Source organism: Scatophagus argus, chromosome 5, assembly GCF_020382885.2.
Source record: "Scatophagus argus isolate fScaArg1 chromosome 5, fScaArg1.pri, whole genome shotgun sequence".
NCBI lineage: Eukaryota > Metazoa > Chordata > Actinopteri > Scatophagidae > Scatophagus > Scatophagus argus.
Window position 1 is genome coordinate 6,356,023 of NC_058497.1, and position 21,375 is coordinate 6,377,397.

Consider the following 21,375-nt stretch of genomic DNA (forward strand, 5'->3'; position numbering starts at 1 on the left):
AATATGGTGTATAGAAAAACTGCAGGATTTATTCTAGTCATTTGAAATTTGATTCCTGATTGATTTGTGATAACGACAAAAGTAAGCTACACTCAAGCTACTTATGTGAGTATTGTTAATTTATGATTGTATTTTATTTTTTTGCATCATGTGTTTATATTCAAAATGTATATGATTGTTTTTCAGTGTCTTCTGTCATTTTTTGTGTGTCCAGGTCTCACTTGGAAATGAGATCTTACAATTTTTTTAATTGCTAATTTGCATGTTTCTGTGTGGATTTCATGTTTTCAAAACTCTTCACATGCATCTGCATATATTCCACATACTGAGTCATACTGTAATCCCAATGGACTTTTGGTTTGTACAAAAACAATATATAACAATACCATAAAACACATTTTAATAAAAAGCCAATTCAAAAGCATTTCTTTACACTGGAACTACTTTTTCAAAACATATTCAGCGCAACAGAATTCAGCGTGGACTAAACAATGACCATGTTTCACTGCTTGGATCCAAAATACAGTTGATGACCACATCGTTCAAAACATGACACAACTAAAAAAAAATACATGAACACATTAGAGGGACACAGTGATGTGATGTTTTTCTCCCAGTCACAGAGTCACATTCCCTCTTGGACACAATGAACGCTGCATTTAAACCTCCTTTATTAAAATATGTCTACCAAGAATTAGTTGCAGCCCTGTACAACATACTAAAACTTTTCCATTCCACAACCCCCCACAAACTCATTAAAAATTATTACATTACCATAAGCAGATATGAAGTTTAATCCCCAGTTTAATCAAACTACAAACATACACCACAACCTCTGAAGCATATTAAAGGCTGTTATTCGCTGTTAGCACAATTAATATAACAACCAAACAATGACTCAAAGTCCTAATACCTGCGCACCAGTATACACAACCTGTCAGAGAAACCCACTCTCATCTTCCCACAGAGAGTCGAGACAGGAGACACACTGACACTGAATAAACATGAGACTCAGACATGTTGCGCAGCTCGGGTCAACTTTAGCTTGTTGCCCCATGTACTGGGATTTGTGTAGAACCATCCATCTGAACCCCGATATTGTGTGCCCCCCACGTAACACAACCACTGAGTCGATGTACACACTACTGTTGTTTGCAAGAGTGGATGGAGAGACACAAAAAATTCTTTCAAAAGGTGCATCAGAAAAGAGGACATGAGGTGTGGCGTGGATGAAAACTTGCAGACTGGCGCTGTTGTGTTCCTATGTCTGTAGCTATCTTATACAAAGATGTATAGTTAATATGTACATCTTTGTACTGCATTACTAGAATTATTTATCCTCTTAAGGGGATTTAACTGATTAAAGTTACAGACAACCGGAACAGCTACAAAAACAACAGTTTGAATTAGATACTCATAGTGAAGGCATCATATAACAATGCATATGAATATCTTAATGCACTTTTGTTGTAGTAAAACATAGAGTAAAACTAATTTTCATATAAACAATGCATACAATTATTACTTCCTCACTCTCTTTGAAATATGAGCACACTGTAAATACTCAGTTTCATATTTTTTTGCACACTGTTTAGTCAGTCGGAACTTAATAATCTTATTATTAATTCTTATGATTGTCTTATGCAAAATTGAGTTTTTATGGACAGTAAAACAGTTCATATTTTGAATGGTTAATATGTATTGCATGTCATTTTACCGCTTCCTTGGTACAATGTTTTCCTCAGTTTGTCATTTTATGTCACAGCCCTTGGGCTTATACTGCATGGTTGTAAGTTATGAAGCTGATATGTAGCAGTTCATGTCTGACGATGTCAAACATCTATACGGGTCACAGATTTTTGAAGATGTCCTTTTTCAGGTTGCCTGTCAGGTTGCCTGCTCGCCCACATCTTTGAATACCAGTCTTTTGAACCTTCTGCACCTGCTTCAGACTCGACGGTGTACATCAAAGTGCAGCTCTGCCCCCAAGTGGTTCAAACCAGCACCCAACCAGTTTCATATGAAACAGTGCAGTTTTCTGAGGTCTCCCATAAGAGAGAGGAGCCATTCACACTCACACCTCACGGTTTGTTTTTACAGTCAAGACAGAATCAGAATCAGCTTTGTGGCTTTTGACACAGATGAACAGTTATTACTATTGTTGTTGTTGTAATTATTACAATTTGCATCTGGTGAAGTAAAATTTCCTTTTAACCATTTTGTATCGCCGATGAACTTTAATAATCAAGAAGAAAAATGAAAACCAAACAATTAAAGAAACAAAGCCATTAAGTCTAACAAAGATGACATATTACACTTGTCAAAACTATGCATCATACGTCACGTCATAAAGAGTCATTAAAGTCTCTTATTTGTCTGAATCACGATGTCACGGCGCACAACCTGGCTCCATGTGTTCTCCTATTACACATGTAACATCGGATCATAACCAGATCATACGTGGTATGTGCCGTCTACACAAAGCTGATGAAGCGTCCTGGACACGTGTTTACGCAACAGCTTTGGTATGGCACCACTTATATGTTTTACGCAGCAGCAGAACAGGTTGGGCGACGATGAAGAATTTGTCAGCTTTGGGTTTAACGTGTGTGAGAGATAAGAAAGCAGCGAGAAGACTGGACGACTTTGTTACTCCGCCCGGAAAATGTGGTGGGAGGGTGCTGAGATGAAATGTATGAGGGCAGTAGCGAGTTGGGGCGCGTCTTTGGAGAGACAGGGCGGAGGAGAGGATTGACCATAATTTCCATGTTTTTGTTCCTCACGAAAAGGGATCCACAGACTTGTCGGCCGGGTTTCCTGTCACTGTGAGTCGGCGGAGGAGCCTCAGTGGGTTGGTTGACTCGGTCTCTCTCTCGGTCATCGGACAGCCTGCTGCCCATCCAATGTGCGTAAAGTGGCTCTGTTTCCTCACCGTCCTGTATGGACTCGCAGCTTCAGGTGAGACCCCGGTGCAGTGTGAGAGGATAAACCTGGTGAAAAGTTCATGTCGAGTTGATGTGGTGAGCTGTTGTTCAACACTTTATTTGTCCTGGGCATCATAAAGTAGTGTGATCTATCTAAATATACCTTTTGTGTTTTAGATTTATTTGATTGTTTTACTTGCTAAATGTTCGTCCTATAGGATTAGAACTACACATGCTACATTCTTCAACGAGTAAACGATTTCCTTTATAGGACAATGATATACAATCTAAACTATCCACTTGGCCGGTAGCCTCTGGCCTTTCCAGAAGTTGACATTGGCGGTGTTTTTTTCCACATCCCACAAGTGTTCTTTGACAAGCCGAGCGACTCTTCTGACATTTTCAAAGTAAAAGAGAAATCTGTGATTCTCTAATAGTGAAAGCTCCGTTGGGAGTCCTAACCTCCATCTGTGAGCATCCGCCGTGCGTCATCAGGAAGCAGAGAACTTGGTACAGAGGCACCGGGAGGGTCGTTTACGATTTCTTGTGAAAGCTGTAAAAGAGTCCTAGCGGAATCAGACTAACGAGTTTACAGTATTGACCGACATCAGATCCGTGGCCGCATATTGTGTCGTGGTTTTATGCAACCCTACTCGTTTCCTGCCTATTAATGTGCATCCGTGCTTTGAAGTGGACTGGTGGACGCAAGATAAGTCCACCTGCTTCCCGTAACAGGGGGGTCGAGGATATGTCAGTTGGATCATAACAACTTGTATGATACGCACAACTACGGACATTAATAGACTATATCCGATCTTTGTGGCTGCTCATGCTGTAACTGGACGGCTAATGGAAAACGTTTTAATATCACAAATTGGCACATCAGTGGCAATTCATTCAGGTTGTTTAACCTTGAAGTAATCTGTGTCCATCCCAGTTAAGTGGATTATATTGATTGGACATTTCCATCCACTGCCAAAGCACCATGTCGGGATTCACTATAGTAGCAAGCTGCTTATGTTTACAAGGAGCATGTGCCTGCAGATCAGTCCTAACAGGCTGACAGAGCAGGAGGATGACTAAATAAACTGGATGGAGAGGGACAGATAATCAAATAACAGCATGTGGATGAAGAAAAGCATGTTGGAACCGATTACAGCTGAGCAGCATCTCTGCCCTCATGTCTGCTATGCTGTAATCACTTCCATTGCCTTTGGCTTTTTGTTATGTTGGCAAAACGACATGGCATGATGAAAATAGCAGACCAATCGCATTTTCATGAGAATTGTGTGGTATAAAATTATAACTATGTATGCAACATATTTCTGATTTGATTCCCTTTCTTATACCCGTCCTCCCTCCCTTCGGGTGCACACTGACATTAAAATTTACCCATCAGCCCTTCAGTGTTTTGACACACACTGCACGGATCAAAGACAGTATTCATCTGCAGCATTGCTACAAAGAGACTGTGTTTAAAGAGGTATAGATCAAACAGAATAAGTGGTAAAAATGCCTCATCACTCTTAAAAATAAATGCAGTACTCCTTTGTGTGTTTTGTAATGTGTGTTTTTCTCGTGATTCTCTTGGAGATGGAGGTACAGATTGGCTCCTGAAAAAAACGTAAAAATAAATAGTAGTGATAGATGTACTACATGAGTGATGATGACGATGAAGTACTAAGTGAGTAATTTGTTCAAAATTGTCAGTATTATATTCTTTAAACTTGTTTGCTTCTCTAAATAACTTATATGTGTATAACCCGCAATATAAAAAAAAATGAGCATAACATAATTCAACATAATTGATGGGTCAAATAAACCCAACTGAAAAGGTTAATGTAAACCATTATTGGGTCAAAAGGTCACAACCATTTTCTGAGTTACTGTAACCCAACGTCCCTGTCAGAATAATATCTGGGTGGATTAAGCTACCCACATCGCGTTTGCTGTCCAATAGTGACTCAGCAGCTGGGTAAGAAACCACCCAATTTGGGTCGTTTTCAACCCAGTAGTTTTTAGAGAGCAGTAACCACCTCTACAGTCAGAATGACATCATTGCATCTGGTCACACCAGAAACGTGTCCTGCAACGTGTTTTCTGCCTATTTTTCAGAGACAGTACATGTTATCAGCCACAGGTCGCCACAAAGACCCAAAATCTTTTTTGTGCCGAAATATCTCAGTCAGATTCAGCCAATTAATTCAACTCAACTCAAAGTGTGAGCAAAGGTTCAAAACTAGATTTTAACACAAGAGGACCCCCCCCCTCCCCCAGTACACGCTTTAGTCTAAGATGACCAAAAACAATATACACAAGGTTAACATTTGGCTCTTGGGAAAAGTTTTGGACTGCTTGGATTCTGACTTATTAGAAAATGAAACACACTGAAAAGAAATATTATAGATCTATTGTCAACATAAACCAGATCACGCTTGTGTCTCCTGTCTTATTAAACACATACAGGTGGCTCAGAGTCTTTTTGTAACATTTTGAGATCCCCTGCTGACAAACCTGTTTTTTTCCCTCTTTTTTGTGCTTTACTTTAATTCCTTCCGTCTTCCTCTAACTTTTCCCCCTCAACCAGATGCCTGAATCACACACATGCTGACATGTGCCAGCCTGTCCTGACTTACAGGTTTAGCACAAACACGCAGGCACGCACAGTCGACCAGAAGCTTAAGCAAGTTGTTCAGGCTTCAGTTTAACTCAGGTTTACGGTTGACAAGCAGGCTCTTATGAGGATATAACAGTTATCTCTGTGTCTCAGCAATCTCAGCACAATAATAGGTCAGTATAACAAAGCATTGCTGTGGTTTTTGACATGCTGTGCTGTGTTGACACACCTAGGAGGACGCCTGGCCTTTATGTTGCGTTGAAGGGTTTGTCTGGGGGTGTGTAGCGGCAATGACACCTTCATATGCAAGAACACATCAGTCCCCAACTCAATGGTCTTACGGCTCATCTGTGAAGTGTTTGAGTGTGAAGGCAAGGCACTCCCTTAGTAATGTTTAAAATCACAAAGCTGTGCTCAGCTCCAAGTGTAAACAGGGATTTGAAATACATTTCTCACTGAATAGAAAGTGTTTGTGTTCACACACACGGTCAATGTTCAGCTGAATCCGGGCAAATGCAAATACTGCAGATTTGTTAGCATGAGTTTCTGTTTGTGTAGTCCCATCCTTACGCACTCCGTTGGCTGGCCATTTGTTCTGTAAAGTGTTTTGAATTTTGGTACACAAGTAGATCAACCACAACTTTCCACAAAAATTTCAGGGGTTCCTTCTGACTTATCTGGTCTGCAGAAAGCCAAGAGGAATTTCGTCAGCAGCTGCCTTTACTTAAATATTTGTCGTTGAATGTACAGCAGTCATGATGATAGAATTTCCCAGGCTGGGAACTTACTCTGTCTTAGTCTCCTTTCCTTTTCCAGCGTCTGACTTTTGTATTGATATCTAAACTGAAAAATAAAAATAATTTCTACATTAAGACAACAGCAGAGGCAGCTGTCCAGACTTAATCATCTGACAATTTAAAAGAATGAGTGTAATTTGACAGAAGGATGGAGCTAATGTGTGAAGCAGATGAAGGACAGGAAGCATTGGTTCATTCATGCTTGTACAGTTCAATGTTCCGTCCTCATTCATGTCCACTGTAACCCATGTGACTGCCATATGTAAATTGTGATTTCAGTGTTAGTACAGTATAACTCTGGCAGATTTGCAAAAATTCATATCCTTGCTCATATATGGTAGCTATATGTGCATGACATGGTTCCTTAGTTATTTAGTAATGCACTTTCATCAAATTCACAAGAATTTTCCAATGGTGTTAATGCAGCACAGGCCAAGCTCTCCTGACTGAGTCCCTCATATCACTCCAGCTTAAAAAATGCTGCATCCCAAATACTCCAAAATGCAACTCAGTGCCATCTTTCAATAGATCCTGCCCTCCTGGTAATTACCCAGCTCTTTCATCTTTATAATGTCTTTCCCAATTTTGCAACTGAGGCCCTCTTTTGTAAATTTGAAGTCTCAAGCCAAATTTGAGATGTTATCAGGGCTATTTTCTTATACTTTGAAGCCAGACACTGGTGTTTTGGCAGGGCTCAAAGCCCAACACACAATCACTGTACTTATGCATGTAGGAGAAAATAGACTTGAAGCTTTATAACATGTTTCTGATAATAGTTATACACATGTAATGCATGTGAAATATGAGTCTTTCCACAAGCTATGAAGAAAGCTGGATTGATTAAAATAAACATGTATCAGTTCCATCAGACACACATAGGATGGTGTGCCCAAAATGTTTTTGGTGTGGACACACAGTTAGTGAATAAAATTGAACAGGGGCACGTTTAATGTATTATTTATTCGATTTTTCAAATGTTAGTGGAGAATGACTTGTTTCTTTTTCTAGGAAAAGCTGAACAGCGATGCCTTAAAAAAAGCCTCCTTTGGAGCCTAAGAAATTATAGACAACTGATTACAGGCTGAGTAGTACATTTTGTGACAAGTAAACAGATCTTTATTTGTGAAATTTCTGGGATGATCCTTTAAGTTGGAAACAAAAGAGCGAAGGTCTGCCTCCTTCTCAGCGTAGTTTTGGATCTAAGTCTATACGGTCAGTAGGTGACTTATGCTCAGGAGCTGAGGTGGAAGCCACAGTGGAAGTGGATTCACTCTGACTCACACCACTGCAGGACACTTAACATACAGCTAGTCTACTCTCGTAGCACATATCGTGTGAAACTAAGGTTGTCTTTCATTTATTGGACCATCCTTCCAATAGATGCCTGTGGGTATGTTGTTGAATTGAAGTATATGTGTTGGACCCCCCTGCCGCCAGGAGTTTGTAATCCCCTGGAGAAGTTGTTGAGTCAGCTGCAAGGTGGTTGTGGAAGAGGTTTGATGGATTAAACTCTTATCCTCACCCACCCACTACACGTTTCGTGCAGACACTGCCGCCTGATGAATTACAATTGGCTTGGAAGGAGCAGGCAGAGGAAAGACAGAGAGGAAGAAAGAGTTAGAAAAAGAGATTGATGTTTGGTCTGTGTTTGGACTGACCGTTACAGTGTATTCCAACACATTTTTGTGGGAGAAATGCTATTTTTCCTCTTTAAAAACAAAGAATTATTCCTTATAAATCAAGTCAATGAAAGTTTTAAGATCTACAATTCCAAACATCAATGTTCAACTTAATTTGGAGTCATATGCATAAACAGCAATTTTACAGACCTGAACTGAATACAGTGTTGACAAAGAAAGGTGGTACTTGCTCTGGTATGTGCATGTCTTTACTTTTATCATATATTACGTGACCACAAGTATGTGGATGTCTGAATATTACATCTATATGTGATAGTTGCATAAGTCATGTCAGAAACTATGTACATAAATCTACTGCTCTAAAAGCCTTCAGTCTTCTGGAGACACTCCAAATCAACCACAAGAGTATTAGTAAGGCTGCTTCTTATGTTGGGCAATTAGGCCTAGTTTGCAGTTGGTGTTCAGTTCATTACAAATGTGTTAGATGGGGTTGAGGTCAGGGCTTTGTGCTTGCCAATCGAAGTCTTTTACACCTTCATAAACTTTTTGCTTTGTGCACTGAGGCATGTATTGTTGTAGTATGGATATTTCCTTTAACTGGAACTAAGGAGCCCAAACCATGGCAACAGTCCCAAGCAAAATCACAGAAGAGTGTGTGAACACACACCTTTGTCCAAACATTTGCTTGTTTAACATGTCCTCATACTGCAATGACTGAATAGACTGATTGGCAGTAACTCCCATAACCATGACTATTCCCATAATACATATATGACCACTGAAGGGTTCTTGCAGCGGGTGTATAGGACCTTCATCATACGTCCTTTGTTGTCACACAGTTGATGTCATACAACAGAAAAAACAATGCTTTGGGTCAAAATACATACAGTTACTTAATTTACTTACATGATGATATGTACGTGACATTCAATTGTATTCCGTGTATTTATATAGTACCAATTCACAGCAAAAGTTACCTCATGACCCTTCCCAGTTAGAGCAGGTCTAGACCAAGCTCTTTAATTAAATTGTAATATAGAGAACCCAACACTCCCCAAAGTTACCCATAACCATCTGCCTATGCAGAGTTTGTCGCTCTTTAAGCTACTTCACTTGATGTCCTCCTTCACTATGGCCACTAGTGGCCGCTACCTAACAGTTAATGTAAATATGGGTCATAACAAGCTACGTGTACAGAAGACCTGAGTGGCTGTTTTTCTGACGGAGATGGGCTGGCTTGTTTTGACGCAACTGCATGTCTGTGACTAAGTGCAATGAATGTTAACCTGTACAGAAAAAATGTACAGCGCAGACTGTTAAACACAGCTGTGTCAATTTCAGGGACTCCCTCCTGTTATGCCACTCAGTGCTTACCCTCTCCCTCAACTCAGTGTCTTTCTGCTCCTGTTACCTGAACCTGCTATTACCAATCTTCAGTCCAGCCCTGCATGAAAGAAAGGCCTTGTTAAAAAAAAAAAAAAGAAAAAAAGAAAACTAACCTGGGCTTGTGAAACCTCTCACAAAGCAGAGAAGAGATTCTTTGTAATGCAAGGAGGTCTTTGTGTGCCTGGTCCCAACGTAAGTGTTTCCTCCAAAACCGGTAACAGAGAATCAGGTTTCCTCTGGTGGTCCCTTTGTTTTTGAGTCATAATGAAGTGAGGAAAGGCACAAACACACAACGTCTAGGAAATAAAGTAATGAAACCAATTTCCTGATGTAGGAAGCTGTGTCAACTACTTGATTTCTCCTGCAGCGTTTCCTCTGCTATTGTAAAGTCCAAGATGGCTTAACATCCTTTTAAAGACCAGCTCTACAGTGTATATGACAAAGGAAGCCCCTCTTAATAGGAATTAGTAACTTTATGGTATCTGCATGGTATCTGGATGTCATCATGTTCTGTTTGATTATGGATATTATTAAATTGTAAAAGCAATAAAAACAGCTCTGTTCTTTTTACTTTTTCTTGACAAACATTGACAAAGATTTTGATTGTACATCAAGGCAGACGTGGTTGGTTCATGTGGATTCTCTGGATTGTTTTTAAGATATTCAAAGAAAATATTTGAAATACCAGAGAATGTTCGCAGAGCAGTTATGACTTAAGTTCAATATACCAAGCATGCCTCACTGTAGTGTGAAACACATTCAGAATGGCCTGAAGATCCTGAGGTTTGGCAAAAGCCAGAGTAATTCTATCTATACACGCTTTTTTGTTGCTAGATGAATATCTCAAAAAGTGGAGACATTTTTGTGAAGTGTGGCAGTAAGTTAGGCTATGGTTCAAGGAGTTCATATTTTGTTGTTATTGTTATTATTATTATTATTATTATTTTCGCAGAAATTTCAGATTTCAGATTGTTGTTCAGCCTTGGCAGAAGGAAACACTATCTGAGTGCACTGGTTAACCAGATGATAAACATAGAATCTAATATGCGAGCCCTGATAATAGCAATTGACTAATTGTAGCTCAGTAGCTACTGCAGTAGACAGCTTTGGATTTCTCCACATAAACGCATACAAGGGACTGTAGTAAGAGCAATACATCTTACTACACAAGGACACAAGGCCTGGCCTGCTCTTTTTGGATATGGGTAAGTTTATACTTGAGCAGTCAAACTTGTTAAATGGCATATTGTTGACCAAATACATTGATTTGTTCTCATCTTGAAGCTGTCTTGAAATGCTAAAAGTGAAAACTTACTGTTTGAAATATTCTTAAAAAAACAGATCACTGCTGTTTCTTTATTTCCACGCCCCAGTGTGTTAGCTGTGACCGAAGTCTTTTAGCACAACATATCTGTCAAGTGCATTATGAAGGGAGTGCAAGTGAGACCTTTGTAAAAGCTTCTCATTTTAAAACATAGCAGTTCAACTGGCTTCATTAGTCAAGTTGTGGAGCTAGCATTAACTCAAAATTGCCAGTTGTCAGCTAAATTGCCACCATTACAACTGCATAGGTACTGTGTGAGAATGGAAAGTGTGACAGACATAGTGAGAGTAATTAATTGGGTGGGGCTTAGTAGGGCTTCTGTACTGGCACGTCACATAGATATATCTATAAATATAAGACTAAAGCAGCTTTAAACCTGCCTGAACTCTTTGACATTGGGTGAAATCTAATATGGGCAGGTCAAACACCATTTGATAGATTTTTTTGGCCTCTTTGGAAGGTTTTTATACATCTTGGGATGACTGCCAAGCTAAGCAGACCTAATCACACTTGAGTGGGCTTGGTTTGATGATTTTGCACTGGACGAAAGTTTCTGACCTCTCTGGCTTCAGACAAGCCAGTGAACCAGTGCAGTTTGTAACAAGTAGCGTTGACAGGTAGTATAAAGTGCATCAAAGGTTCAGCAAGTTCATTTTATTGTGAGAACATGTCAACAGATATTATGGACTAATGCCAACACTGGTACATCTACAATGTGACAATGTGTGTGTGTGTCAGCAGTGAGCCCCATGAGAGGCACCATACACACACAAACACAAGGTCGACGCACACATAACAATGGAAGATAATATTTTACCACCCGTTCCAGCTTTTCCTGGTGCTATATCTGTTCGAAAATAGAAACAGCTGGAGTTTGCATTGACACACACAAACACATGTGCACACATACTTTCTGCAGACGTTCATGTTCGATAAGATGCTGACCTGAGATAAAATCCCATGTGAGAAACTCTTCACTTGTTACTATAATAGTTTTAAGCTGAGCAATGAGACACCAACAAATATTTTGCCTTTTTAATAACCAGTGAAGAGTAGCTCTCTTTCACAAGAGGTCTTTAACACAATGCGCACAATGCTAACATTTGAAAAATATTATTATTTTTTTTTCCTATGATTTAAATGATCTGAAATTTAATTTTCTTGTACTAATTCATCAGGACCTTTGATTAGAGGTATGTAATTATTTCAAATAATAACACCTATTCCTAGAGCAATAAATTAAAAATTAAACCTGTAACTTTATCTTTCATTGTTCCACAATATTTGAAATATAATGAGGATAAATTCCTGTATTTGTCTGCACTTTGGCCCTCCCACCCCACTCTGGGGTACATAACTCCAACTTAATAAGCCCTAAAAGCTCCCTGTCTCTGGATACTGGGTGTGGTCAGTACGGGCTGGACAGGATACTCAGACATAAACAAGTGAGTGACTTCGACTGGACAGAGAGACATGCTAGAGTAGAAGAATGTACAGAAAAACAAGCGAGAAAACAATCAGTACTATCTTATCTCCTCCTTACAGATTGCAGTGATGTACGAGAATACATTTTCCATCATAGTCTTATCATCCAGTTCCATCCTCTCATGATTCCCTCCATCATCTTTGTCTTCATCATCACTTATGCTCACTCATTTTTGCTTGGTTATCTTGCTTCTCTCTTTCTGTAAATGAGCTAAATTTTGTCCTTACAGATGTAATGGCATGCATCTTCCTCAGGAATTAGTGTCTGCTAATGACTGTTTAAATCGTGATCATGTACTTTCAGCCACAGGGACAAATTAGTACTGTAATTGAGGCACTGCACATGGACCTAACTGTTCTGTCACTTCGCTAATATTCATTTTGCCTTGGAAAAGGCCTAATTAACCTTAATTCTTAATCAGCTCAGCTTGCATCGAAAGACGACGTAGTTGAGAGTGTTTTACTTTATTGTTGTTGAAAGGAGATTAGCAACGCTTATTTAAATTCATCGACTGTAAATAGATTGGTTATGGGAAGAATGTGAAATGAGGTGTTTTAGCCTGGAGGACTTGCTTTCTCGCCTGGTACATGAAGCATGATGAATTATTTCGGCATGAGCTCTTAAATAATGTGATAGAGGAGGATAGGCATTGCACTATATTGCTAATCTTCTGTGTGTCAAAATAGAGGGGTTGAACTGTGGATACTGATTTGATGAGTAATGTTATTATGCAGGCTTACACCTTCTTCTCCATAAGCAGACCACAGTCTACTCATAGACCCATTATACAGATGTAGTGGCTCTCTCAGGTAGTACAGCAGTGTTTTCAGCTAAATGTTAATGTCACCAATCTAACATGCTCTGATAACAATGTTTATAAGTGGATGTTTTTCAGGTATAATATTTACCAGGTTTCCTAAATGAATTTAGCATATTAGCATGCTAACACTGATAAGCACTAAATAGAAAGTACAGCTCAGGCTGGTGGCATTAGTTTTGCAGGTGGACAGAATAAAATGTTCATCTGATGATAAGCACTAGATGAAGATTTAAGGATCACCAAAGTGATTACAATTCACATTTCAATCAAAACCAAATATGTCAGTCTCTTTGTGGCACTAGATGAAAAGTCAGGGTATCACCAGAGACAAAAGGATTGATCTTCTGTGGACCACAAGCTTCTGCGCAAAAATTCATAGTTATACATTCAGCACAAGTGGTGAACCTACTGATGGACCTAAACCTTGCTGCTATGGCTAAACATAGAAGTATTTTAGTTTGAAATTAGGCACTTGTACTTGTTTGCAGGGGTCATAGTAATTTCTGTGTGCAGCTGAATATTAAACACTTTCTGCTCCCACTCTTCTGCTCTTCCCGCCATCTCTTTCTTTTTGTCAACCTTTCCATGGAATATGAAGCATGAGACCTTTACCTGCTGCATTGGACTCTCTGAGCTTTGACACACACACACACACTTGTAGTCAAGGAAGGAGGGAGTCATTAGGGATTCTACTGAAACAGCCAGTGCTGTATCTTCCTAATGAATATCCTCAACACAGGCAGTTTAATCCACTGACTTTCACCAGCGGGTAGAAGATGAAGAGAGAGAGCGTGGCAGAGGAGACTTGTCCCCACTGAAGTTGATTCTATAATACAGAAAGTAATAGATTTGTTTTTCTCTATACAAGCAAAAAATACCTGCCAGTGTGGTCAGCTTTGTTGCACTGCAATTCAATTTGTTTTAACATCTTTCTTAACTTAAGGAGCAATTTATTAATGCTGGTTGAGGTACCTGCAGAAAAAAATCAAAACAAGTAAATACCACAGTTCCACTCTGATGACTTACGTTTTTCCTGAAAAATACAAAATCTAAATCTGACAGAGTTGATGATTTGCAAAGCTGGATATTTCTTGCAGTGTGTATTCTGCCTGTATTGCTCACTCATACACAGTCGTTCTAGGTTTCATCAGGCTCATTTAAAACACATTAGGCTGTTAGAGCGCTGTCAGGGCCTGGTGATGAGGGAGAAGCTTGTCTGTTTAATGCTGTGCAGGGGCCGTCTGGTCGCCCTACTCTCTCATCCCAGCCCACAGGAAACTCTCTCCAGTCTGATAAGGAACAGAACATGCCGCCTTAGGAGCCAAGCCCCTGCTGGCATTTTCCCATTTAGCTCCTGCTTTAATGCCCACTGTAGTTATAATTCAGGGGTAACACTATAGCTCAATTTGCCTTTCTGGATTTTTCTTATTTCTATGCCTGGTGTCTTATATTGCTATTCAAGATAGAACAAATCTACCTAAAGTCACTTAATTTAAATTAGAATTGTATATAAATTTCAATACATCCACAGAGTAAGACAATAATCTTGATGTTAGCTGATATTTTCAACAAAAACTAATTATCTCAGATATAAAGCTGAGGCCTGAGCTGACACACACACTCAGGTAATGCATCAACTCACACACACACCTTATCTGTCAGATTGAACTGCCTCTGATAGTCAGAGCTCCCAAGTGTTTGTCATGGTCTGAACAATAATCATATAGTGTGCTGATGACATCAAAATAAGTCTTGACTACCCTGTGCACATTGTGGCTCCTCGCTCTGCAGATGGCCTGCTGTGTGCTTGAGGGTTCCCTTTAATAAGGCTACACATGGCTCTTGATATTATTAGGATAGCGCTCTCTCTAAAAATAGACCAGGTGATTTGCACTAGACAGCCCGCACATAAACTTCCACTGACACTCATACACACATACTCACTGAGTTGCTTTAGAATAAGGTTAGATGTGCCTCAGTGAAGAAGACTCTGCTATCCTGGGGAGAGGGACATGTGATCGGCTGACTCCTGATGTGATGCTGACCCTCTGCCAGACAGAAACTCAGCATTAAGCATGTCTTTGTCAGTGCATGACTGTGTCTATGCAGCCTGTGCATGTGCAGTGTGTGTCACATCTAACTCCATTCTGGAGAGCTCCATCTATCATTATGCGGAAGAGCCACATCGTTGCCAATATCCCTATCCACTCTTCCAGTCCATTCATTTTCCATCTAATAGGTCTACCACGTACTGTAAAGATTGATATAGTCCATATCCACATAATATACAACAGACCATCAATTTTATCCCTGTCTCAGCTGTGGTGGTGTAGCTAAAGTGGCTATTATTCATTAAATGTCATAGATTTGGCCTACTGATCTGAAACTTTCAGGGCTTTCCGGATGTAATTACAGCTATGTTTGAGTTCACTCACTAGCCACATGTCTAATGTAATATCTTATATTTTCAGCGCATGGACCAACTTGTGGGATTGACACCCAAAGTAATATACTGTATGTATCTCATGCACTTATAGTGACATCTTGGAGGTTATCTTTTTCGTGCTGCAGCACTGTGGAGGCAGGGGTAGGGTCAATGCATGCACTCACCGGGCAGGAATTTACTGAGGTTGAATTCATACTGCATATGTTGCCTTGTATTTTTGTATACATATTTGTGTTTCTCTCACACAGTAATTTATGTATAGATTTTTGCTCTGTGTGCTCTGGATTTTGCTTCTGAAATAAACACTGCTGTGCCATGTGCTTGTTCCTTTGCAGGCATGCTGCGGGTCAGTGGGATGCATATATATACGGCTGGGGATGTGGAGGCAGTCAATGGAACGGATGTTCGTCTGAAGTGCACCTTCCACAGTTCCTCTCCCATCAATCCCAGCAACATCATGATCTCCTGGAGCTTCAGATCCCTGAAACAAGGCAGAGAAGAATCAGTAAGTGTATATGTGTCTGTGTGTCTCTGCAGGAAAATGAGATCAACCCTCAAACCTCCCTCACTGTGTCAGTGAGCATCCACCCCCTCAGTCAACTGAGAGAGGAGTCAGTGAGTCATCAGGCTCCCTACAGAGCGTCCAAGACGGCCTCCGTGTCTGTGTGTGTGTGTGTGTGTGTGTGTGTGCGTAGATGTGTGCATATGAGTATAGAGTGAAAAAGGCAGCAGGTCTGGCTTTAGGTCTGGTCTTTCTTTCTCTGTGAGTATATAATAGCTTTCTTTACCAGAAAGACTTCGATATGACTTTTTATCTGTGACAATCCATTCAATCAAAACCATAAATCCAACCAAATCTACCCATCAATTTGCTTTCTTAGGTGTTCTATTACCATCAGCGACCATATCCTCCACCAGAAGGCCTTTTCAGGAAGCGTGTCGCCTGGGCTGGTGATGTCATGGGTCGTGACGCCTCCATCATACTTCAACAGGTTAAGTTTACCTACAACGGCACTTACATCTGCCAGGTCAAGAATCCACCAGATGTTCATGGCATGGCTGGAGAGATTCGCCTCCGTGTGGTCACCACAGGTCTGCAGTGTAATATTCAGATAAAATCTTCCTTTGTATATGCCACAAACTGTGTGGCTTTGTGTCTGAAAATGAAAAAAAAAGTCCTTGTAGTAATTACGACTTTCAGCAGACACACACTTAAACACACACTTGAGCAGTTATGATGTCTTGTTGAGCAAGCACACTCAGTCTGCATTTCTATCTTTCCTTCTCATCTGCAGCCTCTTTCTCCGAGCTTCTCCTTCTGGCATTGGCCATCGGGGGCGGTGTTGCCGCTGTGGTCTTCCTTCTCATCATCATTGTGTCCTGCAGGCGGTGCAAAAAGAGGAGACAGAGACAGCGGGAAGGGAACGAGGAAGCTCCCCGCAAAGAAAGAAAAGACCCCACTGCGTGGTAAGACCAAGACAAAGGCAGAGGGAGAAGAAGGTGATAGATAGAGGAACTGACGAATCATGCACTTCCTCTCTCGCTCTCTGTCTAACTCTGGGGACTGGGGACTGGGGACTGGGGCGCTCCTTCTTGGGGTCTGGGGCTTTTTTACTACTGGACACTTGACTTTCATCTTCCTCTCCAACCACAGTCTTTGGATCCCAAATCTGGACCAGTTGATGGGCAGCTGTCAAAAGTTAAAAATGTACCTTTGTGTAGACACAGAACCTTAGCCAGACTGCTGTGTTTCTTTATGTCACCATGTGCCTTTTACTTCTGGAGAGAAACAACTGCTTTATCACTTCATCTCCCAGCTTAATGGGCTTCCAAACACATTTCCTGTTTAGAGTAAATGTTTTGATGATGTAGAGGTAGAACAATGGAGTATTCCCGCTGTTTATGTCCCTACTAATACATTTCATACCCTAACACCAATGCAGTACAAGCCACATGTTTGATGTATTTTTTCAACAAACAATGGAAGCTGTGGAACAATAAATGAACAGTTTCCTAGCTCATTTTGAAATTTACTTTTAATTGCTAGGTGATGGGAAACAAGCTGAAATCTCTATACAAAGCTTTCATCAACCCTCACTTCAATGGTCGTACATGTCAGCTGTCTGACCTACTTTACTGTTGTTCCTCTGAATCCACAGGAGGATGCTGGTGTACATTATTTTTTTGTTTCACTGCTGAAGTTACATTGCTGTATTTTTCTGAGACTCTGTGGTGTTGTTATCCTCATGTTGAGACTCCTGCAGAAATGATCAAGGTGCTATCAAATAATCAAAATCTGATGAAGAGCGCTTGTTGGAAACAGACATTTCATGAGGTACATTTGTAACCGGCACTAGTGAAACACAACATTGATTTTAAATTTCATTGTCAAAGTTAATTTTTTTTTTATTTATTTTTTTAACCAACCAAAAGCATCCCTGATGGCTGATTGTCTGTTTTGAACAATGAGTTGTTTTTGTCAAAACTTCTTTATGGGCTCGTGGGATTTCTTTGCTTCTCTCTTGGGTTTTCAGATCTCTCAGTAATAGTTGGTGTAGCTGGTTTCCATCAAAACTGTGTTACGATAACTCACCATACACACCAGACTTTAAAAGCCAAACCTCTCAAGGAAAAGTTGACAGTTTTGCTGTTATCTTGATCAGATTCATTCAGACTTCAAACTGAATCTTTCATTGTAAAATTTGGCAGGGGAAGGAAATATATTTACCCCAATCAGATGTAGACATGTAAACAGAGATTTTGATCCTAAAATTGCTCTCAATTTGGGACGATTTAACCCTGTGTGATGCTAACCCTTTGTCCCTGCTGCTTGTTTGTGCTGTTTGCTTGTCTTTGTCCTGTCCCCATTTTGTGTGACTTCTGCACATGCATATACATGAATAATTCATGGACATGTCATGTGTGAATTCCTATCCTGGTGTGTGTGTACATGTGTGCTATGTTGCTCTTACCTCCCCTGGATGCATGTCTCCCGGTCTTACTCCTGTGCGTGTGTGTCCCAGCCACCCATCTAGAGCCGTCCACCTCTACCTATCAGAGACGTCCATAGAGATTGACAGTTCAGACGGCATGATCTCAGATGCCAGTACCAAAGACTCAAGCTCCTCTGAGGAGGAGAGCCGGAGCTCAGATGACGACGGCGGTAATGACTCCGACTGAGGAGGTGGGAACAGACTTAGAGACAGAAACACTGATGCAAAGCCAGTCAGGAAGCTCGCTGGAGGGATGCCCAGATGGCACCCATGGATTACGGTACGGGGTACTACCGAGTGGAAGCTAGACCAAGTGAGCGCTGCTGCTGTGTTGAAAACAAGCACATTATGCAGGAATGGGAGAAAAGTGGAAAGAAAGTTCAGTTTTAAAGTTTCTGAGTAAGAAGAAAGATTAGAGCGATGCTTTTGATGAAACTTTAAAACTGGATCAAAAGTAGAGTAATTTTACTTTTGAGAGAGTCCAGAAATATTCAAGAGATAAGAAATGCTGGATATAACCCACAGGGCTTCAGAAGTGAAAGGCACTGTAATCCTGAAGCTGGCTTGGCTACTGGGAAAAAGGATCAATTTATGTTCAATAACTGTCTGTTGTTTTAGAGTTGAATCTTGTTAAGTGTGGGAAGTCAATACCAGCTGTGACATGCAATTGAAAGCAGTCAGAATCAGTGTGTTTTCTGCCATAATGAGCCATATCAGGACCCTCTGCGGTTGAATGACTTTTGTAAACTATTTTCTGGTTGGCTTAAAGGGCAAAATCTTGTAGAATCTGTAGGGTCAGCTTTCATACTTTAGTTTTATACTTCAGAGTCACTGGGGATAATGCACGTCTCGCATTTCAGTCAGTCGTGTACACCATAACAATACCTGCCAGTGTCAGAGCACTAGTCTTGTTAAAAGCACTTTTATCCTCCAACTGATGGGCTTATGTCACATTAGATTACTTGGATAAAATAGCATAAATGTGATGTTGCTGTCATAAAATGTGAAAGCCAAACATTTGATCAGTCAGTGAGCAACTGCATGCCCACACCTGTCCTGCATGCTGTGTGGGAGCACAAAGCCAGATCTGAAAACCCTTTGATTGCAAAATGTCCTTGAGAGCCTGTTTTCTCTCTATGCATATGTGAATGCATCACATTTACTAACAAATGATTGTAAATCCTGTCTTTTCTTCCTTTTCATGGCTGAATTTTGTACTTGTGATGTAATACCGAGCAGATAGATTTTTATCTGTTTCTATTTTTTTAGATAATGCCATAAGTATTTTGCTATGTTGTTTCAAATGTCTCTGTATGTTTGTTTTAGAGCTTATATATATATAAAAGATGATCTAATAAAAATACCTTCAAATCTTGACCACATTGTGTCATATAAATATCACAACACAAAGGAGATCTGGGCAGTTAGCCCATAAAACAAATAATCACACACCACTTGGCAAGATTTGATAGAACTCATCTATTATGTAAGAGAAGAATCTTGTTATCCACCATTTATTATGCATCATTATCTTTAATGCACTACCTCCAGTTGTGTGCTTATGATGTGTCTGTTTGTAGAGCTTTTCACTTGTTTACCTGTAAGCACTGCAGCAGTGAATCACTGTTTAATTTGTTGCAGGTCCAATAAGCTTATGCCTGCCTTAGTGACTTCACTCTGTGTTTGCTTGTTTGTTGCATGAGGTGGTTCATGACTATGAATATGTTACTTTATATCTTTGTGTGTGTGTGTATGCACTGATCAAAGTCTGTCCTGTGGGAGCAGCAGTTACTGAATGACAGACCTTAAGTGTGTTCGTGTGTGCGAATGTGTTGTCGGGGGCACTGAGGAGAGGGACCGGGCAGGCAGGAGACTGAGTCTGTTTATCCCAGTTAAATAATTACATTTTGCTGTAATGAAAGGCCACTGGTGTTGAACTGATAAAACAACAGTGAAGTCTCTAGATAATCTCATTTGTATCATCAAGGCTTCTGTTAATTACTCTTCCAGAGCTCAGACATTGGCCTCCAAACAATTCTGCCACTTCATTAATCAACTCCAGCGGCTGTGGAAATTACCAGAGTTTGTTAATGTTAATGCTGTATGCTGTTGGATAGCAGTCATGTACAGAAATTTTGCATTTAATAGATGTGAGAAATATTTCTTTAGCACAACCTATTTTAACACCAATATTCAACAACCGTTGTTTTAGGCAAACCAGATATGCCATTTTCTCCAGTGACGACATCCTGAAAAGACCAGAACGTACCGCACAAAGCACTTTGACTCAAAAATATGACCTTTACGATGCTATCATCACCGCCGCCCCTTTCACCACCCTGACAAACAGAACTGCATCTGTAGGCATTTCACAAGCATGCTCTAGTAGTTACCGAAAGGCATAATGCAGGAAAGTATTAAAGTATTAAATAATGGCTGTTGCTTCCAAAACCACCTCCCAATCATGGCTTTGGCACTTAACCAAGTAAAATAAAGATACATTTAAATGTTGAACATCTCTTATTGAAAGATCTTCTGCGTGAGTCCAGACTGATTGTGTGTTACATCATCTGTCCGTCTTACTGTTGCATCTACAGGGTAATGTGATGTGAACCAAACTGCTGGGAGAGGTGTTCTCAACCATTCCTTGATAATGACTCATCAAATAAGCAATTCTCCCCTATAGTACTTTTATTATTGCAACATACACATAAATCATTTCTGTTAAGAATAGACAAATGTGGGCTTTTTTTAGCTAAGGAAAGGGAAACATTCAACCATTGAAAAAGCTAAATGTCTTTTTCACTCTCTCTATGGCTTAGTTTCCATCTTTGTTTCATCCCTCTTTTTTTAAACTGCATTCCACACCTTAGGATGGGCTGTACCTGGCACAGTAATGTGGAGAAACACTAAATCCCTTCACACACACACACTCACACACA

The 21,375-nt window shown here is 40.2% G+C and overlaps 1 protein-coding gene across 2 annotated transcripts; it reads left to right on the top strand.

Annotated features, from left to right (window-relative positions):
- The first annotated feature begins 1,730 nt into the window (after positions 1 to 1,730).
- Positions 1,731 to 19,810, top strand: LOC124058925 (myelin protein zero-like protein 2). Of its 2 annotated transcripts, XM_046388562.1 has the most exons (6): positions 1,731 to 2,086; positions 2,790 to 2,958; positions 15,776 to 15,945; positions 16,322 to 16,532; positions 16,736 to 16,907; positions 18,464 to 19,810. In XM_046388562.1, the coding sequence occupies exons 1-6, from the start codon at positions 1,820 to 1,822 to the stop codon at positions 18,618 to 18,620; spliced, it is 1,146 nt and encodes a 381-aa protein (XP_046244518.1). In that variant the 5' UTR covers positions 1,731 to 1,819; the 3' UTR covers positions 18,621 to 19,810. The 2 variants fall into 2 exon arrangements, with proteins under 2 accessions (XP_046244518.1, XP_046244519.1); XM_046388563.1 differs by lacking the exons at positions 1,731 to 2,086; positions 2,790 to 2,958 and adding an exon at positions 14,517 to 15,508.
- The last annotated feature ends 1,565 nt before the right edge of the window (positions 19,811 to 21,375 follow it).

What these genes read in the sequence shown, in the direction of transcription:
- LOC124058925 (XM_046388562.1), top strand. Translation starts at nt 1,820, where the DNA reads ATGTCTGACGATGTCAAACATCTATACGGGTCACAGATTTTTGAAGAT. An exon ending in ATTCACACTCACACCTCACG is followed by an intron (nt 2,087 to 2,789) that starts GTTTGTTTTTAC and finishes CCTCACGAAAAG; the next exon opens with GGATCCACAGACTTGTCGGC. An exon ending in GTATGGACTCGCAGCTTCAG is followed by an intron (nt 2,959 to 15,775) that starts GTGAGACCCCGG and finishes GTTCCTTTGCAG; the next exon opens with GCATGCTGCGGGTCAGTGGG.